Source organism: Aplysia californica, unplaced genomic scaffold (genome assembly GCF_000002075.1).
Source record: "Aplysia californica isolate F4 #8 unplaced genomic scaffold, AplCal3.0 scaffold00389, whole genome shotgun sequence".
NCBI lineage: Eukaryota > Metazoa > Mollusca > Gastropoda > Aplysiida > Aplysiidae > Aplysia > Aplysia californica.
The window spans coordinates 583,171-596,372 of NW_004797659.1; the positions used below are offsets into that span (position 1 = coordinate 583,171).

Sequence of the window (13,202 nt, forward strand, 5' to 3'; positions counted from 1 at the left end):
AGAGAGAGAGAGAGAGAGAGAGAGAGAGAGAGAGAGAAATAGAAGGGGGAGAAGGAGAGGTTTTTAACTTTTGTAGAGGTGTTACGGCGCTTGCAACTGCATAAGGTCATATGAGCTCAGAAGATAAGAGGTGTTACAAGAGAGTAACAAACATAAAAAAGAAGAAGGGGAGATAAGAAGGATAGATGTTCGATAGGAAAGAAGAACCAAACCACACCAGAGCACCCGCCAAACACTCACGGAGAAAGAGAGGGAGAGACAGGGAGAGACAGTGAGAGAGACAGAAAGCAGAAACGAAAGAAAGTGAGATAGTGATAAAGGGAGAAAAAAGGTGAGACAGAGACAGTGAGAGTGAGGATAAAAGAGAAGGGACAGGTAGGGCGCGAGTCTTCAAGTCTTCCCAAACGTCCCCACCATTCACCAACAACTCTTGAGGGAGCTGACAGTGTGAGTAATTAACTTACCAGCCAGAAGTGGCTTGGGGACGGGATTCACACTCTGGTCCACCCCCCGCCTATCTCCAGACACCAAGTGGCCATCACTTTCACCCTGAAACAAGCATCATAAGAAGAGAATTGATTGTTTGTTTCAGTAGAGATTTTACGGTGCTCGCAACTGCATAAGGTCATATGAGCGCCAAGGGGTGGATGTCAATAGAGAAGTCTTTATAGGGAATCGGACTTACTCTGTCAACCTCTCTAGCTTCAACAGCACAAAGTCTGTTTCAACTTTCAAGGCACCCCTGAAATAGCGGGTCACAAGAGTGTAACAAACATACAAAAGAAGTAGAGAAAAAATTTAAATGATGACAGTAAGGATTAGGAAAGAAAAAGCAGCGGTTCCCTGTTGTAGTTAAGGCACAGTTATGAGCATGACATTGTTGAATCAGCCTATTTACAATTCTACTGAGCATAAGAACAAGAAAAGTCCCCCCTTTGGGAATGGCCTAAAGACACTTCAGTCAGTGGCACCGCTCCTGGAAAAAAACCCAACCTTGTAGATGTGTAAGCTTGACGATGATTTCTTTTCAAGCATTCATATCCGGTCAGAGACAGTTAAGTTTTTGTAAGAGTCTTACAGAGCTTGCAACACAAACAGGTGATATAAGTGTGGATGATTTTAAAGGTAACTACTAAAGAGTAAAATACAAAGAAAAGGAGGAGATGCAAGGAAGATATGATAGAAAGGAGGAACAAACCACACAGGAGCACCTGCCAACCACCCACAGCGACAGTTGTACTTTTCCCATTATAATCGATTTCTAAAGAAGTGAAGGTAATTTAGTAGCTTAAGCAGGGTTCGTAAACTAAAAACTGAAACTGGTTAAAATTTGTTTGTAGTGTGAAAATATAGAAAGGAATGAAAGTTTAAATGAGTGATTTTTAAAAAGATGGTGAAACTGAAGACCAAGCCCTATTCATGTCCTGTTTAGATAATGATATTAGATAACAAGAAATCTTGAAGAAATTTCGCTTATATTCAGGGCATAAATTGAGATTAGTTTTTGTATACCGCAAAGAGGGGGTTATCCTAGCCTATATTTTTGCTATTCTATGGGAGAACTCGAAGACAACATGACATACATACCCACAAGAGGAAATGAAAAAAGGAGTGTAATCTTACCTGTATTTGCATCATATTCCTTTCTTGGCAGATGAAAACAATGCTCCTGTTACTCGTTCTAAAGCCATATATAAACCCCCAAAAACACAGATGTGAAACTAGCTCTGATATAGCAACAGCAGACTTTACCATGCACTTCTCTCAAAACATTACAAACTGCTGTATATAGAAGACAAGATAAGAGAAGTAAGCAATTGTACCATCGTCACAAGAAATTTTTCCCCAGGCTGCTTTAATTGACAATAACAGGCTAGATCTAGTATTTTCACCCAAAAAAATTTTTAACTTTTTTTCACCCAAAAATAAATAAATTCATAACCATGTACATATGGCCGTTCTCTGCAAAAGGTATGCTCCATACCCCCCTCCCCCACCCTCTGAGAAAATGGTAAAAATAATCAATCTCTAAAACATAGTAACCACACATATAAAAAAGAATTTTTGTTACTTACGGGTGCAGAGTTGCTTGAAGAGACAAATACAAAGACCCACAGGAAAAAACCGGCAGAGCTCAGCGACAGGATGTAAGCCGCCAGAGTTCGCTTTTTGATGAACTTAAGTCGTCGTAATATCATGTTTCCAGGCACCATCAGGTTAACATGACGGCCAAGATGTTACAAACAACCAGCCAGACTGCAGTGCCTCTAGCTCAGATTCTGCACTACCTGAGGAATGAAAAATTGACCACATCTTTATACCATGCATTTTCTATCCATTCTTCAGTACTCCAACACACACTACTCTCCAGGAACACACAAAATGTCTTTTCTTTCCATAGCAGTCCTTGAACGGTTCCCTGACAAAACATGTTATGTCCAAAAACTCAAAAAAAGCATGAAAACATGTTTCTTTGATTCACCATCACAATGCTGTAGAAGAAAAAAATGAATTAAAACAGCACATGATCTTTGGATGCAGCCCATTTTGTGACCAAATATTTCTTTAAAAAGCAGTAGTAACGATTAAAGATTTTGCTAACAAATTTGATACAACAACTCAGATCTTTCCGAAAGAATACTTTTCCTTATCAGAGAAATATTAAAGAACCTCAACATAAAAGTTTGATATAAGTTTACATTGACAGGTCAATGATAAGGAAATTATCTGGCCCAAATATACCGTGACAAGGTTTCAGAAGATAAGAGGAAATGAACACAAAGATTTGTCAATATGTCCAAAGTTAATATTTAACAAATTTCAGGCAGCCTACACGGTGAATAAAATTTGCTTAAAATATTCCCCAGCAGACATATCAGTGACTACAAAGAAAAGCCCTTTACTTTAATTTCTTATTGGATTTTGATCCGAAATCTCAGTGCTGATAAAAACAGTTGATAGTAGGACAAAAAGGCACACAAAGGACAAAAAATCACTCTTAATGTACAATGACAAAGCCCCAGTTGAGAATAATAAAACTGCTGATAAGGCATCATAAGGAAACTATAAAAGTCATGTCCAAGACATATATTTATACTTGCCGTCACTACATATTACAAATAGAGAACCAAACACTACATACCAAATTTTTTTTTTTAATAGTTAATTTTAACTAGATATCTTGACTGCGATGCGTGTTCATTTTTAGCACTCCACGGACAAACACTTCAGATTGCTGCACCATAAATCAAATTCTAAGACATTATCCAAATGCGTTATGTGATGCATACCTTGTACACAGCTTGAACAACATTCACATAATTGAGAAAATTTAATGCAACCAGAGCCAAAATTGTTGCTGGGCCAGGGTTTTATTAACTTTAACCAGAAAACAAACTACACGACTTCCCAGCAAGCCCAAACACCAAAGAGAACAAATAAACAAGCTTGTAATGAAATGAAGAACATTTAACCTTTCAGCTGTTGCATGAGTTGGAGAAAAAAACTGAATGCTTTAAAAACTTTATTTTTATTACGTTTTCATCTGAAGTCAACATTTCAATTTCCCCCCCTAAATCACCCAACTGCAACTAACACAACTAACAACAGATTCAATTACAAATTTCTGAAAACAGATTGCAGTCAAACAATCCATTCAAGACATATATCAAGTTCATAAAATTTCAACCAAAATTGGGTTGAACTGAAAAACTTTTCTTCTTAATTAAAAGCATTTGTTCAGTTAGTGATCAGCCTGTTCTGGTTTCAAGACAAGGTTGACAAAACCATCAGTCATATCAGATAGATAGATAGACATAAAATATATATATATATATATATTTATAATATCATATCTCACCCTACGGAGAAAGTTGGGGGAAATTTTGGGAGCAGAAGTTGTGTTATGGATTTGAAGAGGCGCGGTTCCAGTAGAATGGGGCCAAACCCCCTCATGCCTCACGTCAACAGTGGCCTTTGCATGGTTGAGTGCAACAACGGTTTGGGAAACAACATAAAAGCAGAAAGCTTAAAAATGTTAGCCTAAAGCAGGTCAAAATGTGTTATGAAGTGGAGGAATCAGACGCTCGTCAATTTTTGGACAAGTGGAGTAATTGGTATCATCTATTTTTAAAATAAGTTTGTTCAGCTGTCTTGCTATTGGTGAAAAAATGCCCATCTACCTCGAATAGAAGTCGAGATATTTTAGATTGAAGACGTTGCCTGTTTCCAAAGATAGAATTAGCGATAAAAAGGCCGCAAAAGTTTGGTTGTTTCCATAGCTTGATAGTAGGTCCTGTGGAAACTGAAAACTTCCATTTTTTGTGCCTTAAATACTTTAATCAACATTTTTTCGTAAAATCCACCCAGAATGTGTTCTTAATTGGGCAACAGTGGTGATACGCCAAAAAACAAAAATTCAAAGAAAATTTCCAAACTGGCAGAAAAATGTCAGATCAGTGTCTTCAGTTTCATTATTTTGACGAGCAATTGATTTCACCATATATTGCCTCACAAATGCAGAGCTTACAGCATAATCTCTACAAAAAAGTTGCCCTATTTTTATCGTCACCACACTTCGTTGTTTTTGCTTTAGTAGAGGTATTACAGCCTTCACAACTGCATTAAGGTCATTGAGCGTCAATGGGTGGATGTCAACAGAGAAGCCCTTACAGGGAAACAGACTTACTCTGCTCACCTCCCTTGCTTTAACAGCACAAAGTCTGCTTCGGCTATCAAGGCACCCCGGAAATAGCAGGTTACAAGAGTGTGACAAACGTACAAAAGAAGTAGAGGAAAATGACGATAGTAAGGATTAGGAAAGAAAATGCAGCAGTTCCCGGTTGTAATTCAGGAACAGCTATGAGCATGACATTGTATATTGTTGGATAAAAGCCCATTTACAATTCTACTGTGCATTAGAATGAGAAATGTCCCCCCCTTTGGGAATGGTCTAAAGACACTTCAGTCAGTGGCATCGCCCCAGGGGTACACCACACTTTATGTAAACCTATCAAACACTGTCCAGCAAATGGGAGAACACTTTGCGAGACTTGTGAGGAGATGTCTAGACAGTCTCGGAAGGTAACGTAAGCTTTTTACACACTGAAATGAGGTAGCAGGGTGGTGTTGATGACTGAAAATAAGCAGTTTGTAGGCTAGGCAACTGTAAATCATTTACTGTTGTAGTGATCCTGTGATTCAAAGGGCTGTGTTTAATAAAGGGCCCAGATAAAAACTATTGTTAATAATGTGTGCAAAGATGAGCAAGAGGTTTTTTTAAGCGGACAGACCAAAGTGAAATAGCATAAAGTTTACCCAATCTACCAGTTCTAGATCTATACAATAGTCTAAATTTTCATCAGCAGCACTGTGGTAAAATTTAAATTATAATGATAGCATGCTACACACACAATGCACAGTCACCACACACACACAGGAAGCCTCCTTAGTGGAAGAAAGGGAAGACATTTAAAAAATTGTAACAAAAATAAAATCTATATGGTTCGACAGATAAAATTGTGTGTAATATATATATATATATATATATAGAGAGAGAGAGAGAGAGAGAGAGAGAGAGAGAGAGAGAGAGAGAAATCGATTATAAACGATCTCAGCAAATCTCATTCCATAAATTTACCTTCTCACTTCTCAAAGTTGTACACACACACACACATACACATACACGCGCGAACGCAAAGCGGGCCCGCGACGGAGAGATCTAGGCTTATTCAACTGGCTGGCGAGGGAAGCCCCGCAAGACGAAAAAAATAGATGGCGGAAATTCTCACAGAGATCTATATTGGGGCCAATCCCATACATGTGCTAGGTGTCACGGTAGTCATCGTATTGTACCTTACTCTTTTTTAATCACGGGACGTAAGCGCCCCGTATGCCATGGGCTTTTGGTTAATGTTACTCACTTCGGGGATCAACATAAAAAGTCAGACACTATACCCGGGCTCATTATTAGAATGCTTGCTGTCGTGTGTGTTCGTCTCTCGAGTTTACAGTTGTGTGTGTATACTAACATTACATAGTGTCAGAAGTCAGTGGATAACGTGTAACAAGTGTCAGAATGCCTCATTTCAAGCCTCCTGAACCGTTTGAGTTTTCCAAACCTCACGAGTGGCCCGAGTGGCGACAGCGTATACTACGATACCGCACAGCCACCAAACTGAGCGCAGAGACCGGAGCAATTCAAGTAAGTTAATTAATTTACGCTGATGGGACGCCAAGCTGAACAGATATTTAACACGTTCACGTTCCCTGCTCCAGTCGAAGATAACGATCCTACGGACAACTTTGACAGTCTTAGAGAATTTCGACGCTCACTTTGTCCCCAAGTGGAATCTTATCCACGAAAGAGCAAAGTTCCATGCACGAGCACAAAACAGTGGGGAGACGATAGAAGAATATGTTAGAGCCCTGTGCAAGCTTTCAGAACATGCAGCCTTTAAGGACCGAGATGAAACCTTAAGGGATAGACTCGTCCTAGGAGTACTGGACAATGAACTGTCACAGCGCTTACAACTCGAGGCAACTCTTACTTTGAAATCAGCCATTGAAACAGCACGCCATTTCGAGCTCGTAAAGGGTCAGGTCAGTAGCCAACGTCAGCTAGGTGCAGCAGTCACAGTAGATACAGTGCGCTACGGCCAGAGGGGATATTCGTCGCCTGCTCACCCCAGGGGTAGAGGCGGCCGAAGAACAGGTACACACTCACAACACAGAGGCAGCCATGCATCACCGTCAACTTTCTCTAACTGCAGTAACTGTGGAAGAGGTCATGTCCAAAACAATTGCCCAGCGCGTGGGAAAACTTGCAGGAAATGCGGCAAGCGCAATCATTTCGCAACTGTCTGTCACAGCAGCAGCCGCAATGTCAACCAAATCACCGAATCGGAAACTCCTTCGTTCTTTTTAGGTGCTGTTGACAGAGACTCGGACAGTAATGTCGTTACCGATGTAAACTTCGGCGAAGTTAGCGAGCCACCATGGCGCGTTACACTGAACCTTGGAAGGAGAGCTACATCCTTCAAGATACACACAGGGGCCGATGTTTCCATCATGTCAAAGGCCGTCTACGACCGTCTCAGTCCTCGTCCAAAGATGAAAACAACGTCTGCAGTTCTTCGCAGTCCTGGTGGAATCATAAGGAGCGTGGGAGAATTTATCGCAACTACGCAGCATAACAACCGCAACTTTGCGTTCCGTGTTTTCGTCCTTGACGATGACACTGACTGTCTTCTCAGTCGCGACGCCGCAGTTCATCTGGGACTGATCTCTAGAGACAGAATAGACTCTGCCAACCTCGTGTTCGGCGATGTGAGACCTAAACCTATACGCTGCGAGCCAGTGAAAATCATCTTGAAAGAAGATGCACAGCCATACTCTGTTAACGTCGCACGTCGGATTCCCATTCCACTCATGAACGAAGTCAAGGCTGAACTAGACCGCATGGAGGCCGCAGGTGTCATTGAGAAGATCAGTGCTCCAACTGACTGGTGCGCGCCCATGGTCCCGGTCAGAAAAAGGTCTGTAAGCGTTAGAATCTGCACAGATCTGAAAAAGCTCAACCTATTGGTGAAGCGTGAACGATTCATGCTGCCCACCATTGATGACATCTTGTACAAACTCAGCGGATCAAACAAGTTCAGCAAGCTTGATGCAACTTCATCCTTTTGGCAGTTGGCACTGGACGACGACTCCGCGAAGCTGACCACTTTCATTACCCCGTTCCGTCGGTACTTCTACAGACGTCTCTGCTTTGGAATCAACTCTGTGCCTGAGATATTTCAGCGTACGATGCAAGACATTCTAGCGGGCATAGACGGTGTAGAGTGCTTTATGGACGATATCCTCCTGCACACGGATGGTCACGAGAAACATGATAAGCTGAAGAAGAAAGTCTTCCAGCGGCTAAAGGAGCGTGGGGTCAGGTTGAACAAATCCAAGAGCAAGTTTGACAAGGATGAAATCGATTTTCTTGGCCACATCATCAGCGGGAAGGGTGTAAGGCCAGATCCATGCAAGGTCAGCGCCATCATTGAGATGCCAGAGCCAGAGAAAATTACAGACTTACGATGAGTGCTCGCCATGGGCAGGTTTGTGCCAAATTTGTCAACAGTCATGAAGCCGCTCACCGATCTTCTGAATCACGATGCTGAGTGGGCGTGGACTCCAGCGCAGTCATCTACCTTCACTGAAGTCAAGAAATTGCTGTCGTCAGCTCCAACACTCGCATTCTTCGACATGAGGAAGCCTGTCGTTGTAAGCGCTGATGCAAGCAGCTACGGACTGGGGGGAGTTCTCCTCCAGGAGGACAGGGGTGATCTTCAGCCAGTGGCCTACTGTTCCAGAACTTTATCTAGGGCGGAGAAGAACTACGCTCAGATTGAAAAGGAACTGTTGGCGGCCACCTGGGCGTGCGAAAAGTTCAATCGCTACCTCATCGGTCTGCCGTCATTCACACTGCTCACCGACCACAAGCCCATTGTGCCTCTGATCAACTCTAAAGAACTGAATGATGCACCTGTCCGCTGCCAACGAATGCTGATGAGGATGATGCGCTACAGCGGAAAGGCAGTATACACCCAAGGGAAAAACATGACTGTCGCAGACTCCTTGTCCCGAAGTCCAGTAGTGAGCACCGAGCCTGAAGAATTTGGTGAAGAAATCGAGGTTCATGTCGCTAAAATCCAGATGTCATGGGATGCTACGGATAGTAAACTTGACGAAATCAAAAACAAGTCTCAACAGGATCCAGCGATCAGCGCTGCGATACAGTACACCAGAAGCGGTTGGCCGAAATTCATACAAAACGTCAGGTCCGAAGCTCGCGACCTCTACGCAGTTTCCAGTGAACTGAGTGAAGTCCATGGACTACTCGTCAGAGGTAACCGCATCGTAATCCCAAAGGCAATGCGAGGTGAGATGCTCAGCAGGATCCACGACGGTCACCTTGGAGTGTCGAAGTGTCGAGAACGGGCCAAATCTTCCATTTGGTGGCCTGGTCTCAGCTCCGAGATACGGGAAGTCGTCTCAAGATGCGACCATTGCCAGCGGAAACGTCCAGCACAACCAAGCGAACCTCTAACCCCGACAGCTCTACCTGAGCGTCCGTTCCAGATGGTTGGTGCTGACCTATGCAACTACAAGGGACATGACTACCTGGTACTCGTGGACTACTTCTCACGGTACTTGGAGGTGGCCTACATGCCAGACACCACCTCAGAGACTGTTGTGTACAAACTGAAAAACATCTTCGCTCGGTTTGGCATTCCAGAACTACTGGTCACTGACAACGGTCCCCATGCCCAGTTTGTGTCAGACCGTTTCCACAAGTTCCCCAAGGGCTGGGGATTTAAACACACCACCAGCAGTCCTCATTTCCCCCAGAGCAACGTCGGGTAGGAGAGAGCAGTCGAGGAAGCGAAGAAAGCCTTGAGTCAGGACGACCCATTTCTCGCACTCCTGATCTACAGGTCTACACCGGTGTCACCAACGGGGGCGAGCCCAGCGGAACTTGCTCTTGGGCGACGCCTGAGGACGACCCTGCCAACTCTACCGTCAAACCTGAACCAGCAGGTCTACGACAGGGCGAAGATTGCAGCCAGAGACGCTGAGTCGAAGCGTAAGTACAAACAAGCTTTTGACAGACGTCACGGAGCCCAGAACCTCCCGGAGCTGAATCCTGGTCAGCTCGTCCTGCAGAAGCTGGAGAACGACAAGGAGTGGCGTGGCCCTGCAGTTGTCAAAGAACGGTGTGCACCGAGGTCTTACATCATACAGTCTGGGGCTAGGGCTTACCGCCGGAACCGCAAACATCTGAAGCCCTACGTCGACCTTCCTTCCATGCCTTCTTTACCTGTTGCCACCCCAGAGCCTACTCCGATGTCCGTTCCCTTACCTCCGCCACCAGCTGTCCAGCCGGTGGAGCCTGATGTCACACCATCACCTCAGCCAGCTGCCGCTCCAGCCAGTCCTGCTCCAATAACTACCTGAAGTGGACGAGTGGACAGGAGACCCGCTCGTTATCCGGACTGATGTTCTTGCGACCCAGTCGTATCCTTTCGATGACAAATTTTACTTTTTGTTTATTCTTTGCTGATTACCCAACAGTTGTGTAGACTTACCTGTTCGAGGTAATTTATTTTCTTTAGTTTCGTTATCTGGATGCTATGCAGTTCTATGAATGTGACAAAGACAATTTGAAATGTGGAAATTATGAAATACCAAAGAACTTTATTGAAATGTGTTACCAAGTTCTCAAGTGCAAGCCCCGAATCTTCAAAGACAATTGAACTCTGTGTGTGAATTTTGTTAACGTTAGAACATTCCTCTTTGAGAGACTCGAAACCGATAATCTTTAATAATCCATTTTGGGGTTTTCTTTTTTTTTTCAATATTACAAGGGGGAGATGTCACGGTAGTCACCGTATTGTACCTTACTCTTTTTTAATCACGGGACGTAAGTGCCCCGTATGCCATGGGCTTTTGGATAATGTTACTCACTTCGATGATCAACATAAAAAGTCAAACACTATACCCGGGCTCATTATTAGAATGCTTGCTGTCGTGTGTGTTCGTCTCTCGAGTTTACAGTCGTGTGTGTATACTAACATTACACTAGGTACTCGCTGCAGCTTCATGTAACGTGTTCTGGTTCACATGACACCAAAATCATCTTTGTTACAATTTTTTTACCCTCCTAGTGAAATGCACTGCTAAAGTTTTATAAATTCGTCTACCATCATGAAGTATAATATTATATTATTATATTATAGAATCTAGAGGCCTTTAAATTAAAATTGTATAGAGTGGTCGCTCGTTACGGAAGTCCTCCCTTTTAATCATTTCAAATTTAATTTATTAATAGATCTACTATTATCTAGAATCTAGATCTAGATCTAGAGTCTATCTAGATCTAGATCTAAGATCAAATAATCTAAAAATAGCCTAGATTAATTATATTCTCTATCATTTGATTCATATAGTCTCATCATGCATTCAAAAATCTAGATCTAGATCTAGATTTTACTTTAAAAATATGTTTTAATACAGATTCTTGATAGATCTAGCTAGATCTAGCTAGATCTAGATCTAGATTCTAGATTTAGTATACGAAGTGACTATTTCTCCGAATGTTCTGGAAAATAAAGTTGCACTCTATTTCTCCAAACTGTTTCTGATCTCGAGATTTTTGGGGTTATTTGCGAGATTTGGGCATCATCCTTTCATTCTGCCATTCTATGAGGACTAGATCTAGATCTAGATCTAGGAAGAATATTTTTTGGCATCAAATTCAATTTCTAGAGCTAGATTCTAGATGTCGAGATTTTTAAATGTCTGAATATTCAGATATTTCAGTTACAAAAGTGCTTGGGGCAACGTTCCCTGACAATACTTGGTTCTTTCATTTGAAAACACCTTCAAAAGGTACTGCGAGAAAACAAAACTGCTCGACCTTGGCAGTAATGAACCTATTTTGCATTTAGTCACCCAGCAAAAACTAAAATCCTTTGACAAGAACATGTAATACAAACAACCCCCCCCCCCCCCCCCCGGGCCATCCGTTCACACCATACACACACACACACACACACAAACACACACACACACACACACTCGCACACACACACACACACACACACACACACACACACACACACACAGGGCCACTCCATTCGCTTATATATTATGAATAATTAATACAAATCTCGAGAACGAAAACCGTTCGGAGAAATAGAAGAGTTTTATTTTCCCGAACGAGAGCCAGCCTTTAGTATATCTAGATCTAGATTTAGTATATCTAAATCTAGATCTAGATCTAGAATCTATATCTACACTAGATTCTAATTGATCCATTTTAAAGTTTTTAAAAATTCATATTTGGCTTCTTATCAATCTTCAAGATCCAGCCAGAAAAAAATCTCCAGCTGTCACCATGTAAAGCCCTTACTACTGATCTAGGGCTAATTTACCTGAATATCTTTCTAGAGGGAGGAAGACAGGATGATGCATCACAGCAGACCTCAATTCAAAATAATTATGGATGAATGACAACACTGTCACTGTCAATGGCCTAACATTCCTTTCCCTGCGCGTGGTCTGCTGTGTGGAAGTGAACGATCGTACGGTTATCATCATGCTTTCTGCACAACAGGGTCACAGGTGGCACACACTCTTCCCTTCAGCATGGTTATAAATCTTATCTTTCTTGATCAGAAACTCCAATCTTGATTTATAATCAAGCGGTTCTTCTCTAGTAGATCTACAAAAGCCCACACTAGCCTACTATATTTAGATCTAGATTTTAGAAATTCTAGAGAAGATCTACACTCTACACACTACAACAAGGCCAGAAATAATAAGGCAGGTTTTCTCACCGACTTTCTCCGCTGTCTCGACGCAGACACAGTAGCTGACTGTTTTCAAGGCATCTAAACATTCTAATCAGCACAAACCACTATTATAGAATCTCCAAAGACAGCAATGCCATGGCCTATTCAAACTGCGCGTGAAAGCGGCGGTGTTTACTATGGATACACTTACCATTGAATCATCATGATTGATAGTTCGCACGGCCTGCCAGCCAACACAAGACAGCCGATGTTTATTATGACTTTCATGTGTGACGGCATTGTCATGCATTGTATTGCCAGGTTGTATTCGGGCAAACCAAATTGTGGTGACAAGCACCTGTTTGACTGGATCTCGACTTAGTCTTATGATCTAAATCTAGATTCTATTATTATCAAGCCACGGAAAATTGATTTCTGGGCTAATAATAATATTTATTATAATACCAACTACGAACGTTCTCTAATTTCTTTCAGAGTATAAGGACCCAGGACGAAACGAAAGCCTTCTAATCACAATAGGCCAAGGCTCGGTTCTTTTGACAAACATCTCTTAGGCCTCATATAAAAATCACTTCTGAAAGTCTGAAATCAGAGCCATAATTATCATTATAATATTAAATGGGGCTGCATATTATTTACCTATTTAGTGAAGAGGTAAACAAACATTCTTTCTTTAACCCCCGCCCCTATTTTTTTCTTCTTAAATTCCTTCCTTGATTGTTTGGTTGTTATAGGGGTTTTCCCTTGTATTTTGGCCTGTTTCATCTTTTCTTTTTTTTGTGGTCGGGTGTTTTAGTTTTTGGGGTTTTTTGGTTGCTTTTTGGGAGGGGGGGGGGT

General features: G+C 42.1%; 2 protein-coding genes across 3 annotated transcripts in view; one reads left to right on the plus strand and one right to left on the minus strand.

Moving 5' to 3' along the window:
• LOC101854266 (methyltransferase-like protein 24) overlaps positions 1–12,706 on the minus strand; it is a 20,887-nt gene extending 8,181 nt beyond the window's left edge. The window contains exons 1-3 of one of the 2 annotated variants that reach the window (XM_005103792.3): positions 12,556–12,706; positions 2,076–2,288; positions 465–549 (exon numbers count right to left, since the gene is read on the minus strand). In XM_005103792.3, the coding sequence (XP_005103849.1) occupies positions 465–549; positions 2,076–2,213 (223 nt within the window). In that variant the 5' untranslated portion in view covers positions 2,214–2,288; positions 12,556–12,706. The other variant, XM_013085589.2, reaches the window with a different exon arrangement.
• On the plus strand, positions 6,077–8,088 carry LOC106012493 (uncharacterized protein K02A2.6-like). Its single transcript, XM_013085586.1, has 2 exons — positions 6,077–6,202; positions 6,277–8,088. Exons 1-2 carry the CDS (start codon positions 6,077–6,079, stop codon positions 8,086–8,088), a joined length of 1,938 nt encoding a protein of 645 aa, XP_012941040.1.
• Positions 12,707–13,202: the final 496 nt, after the last annotated feature.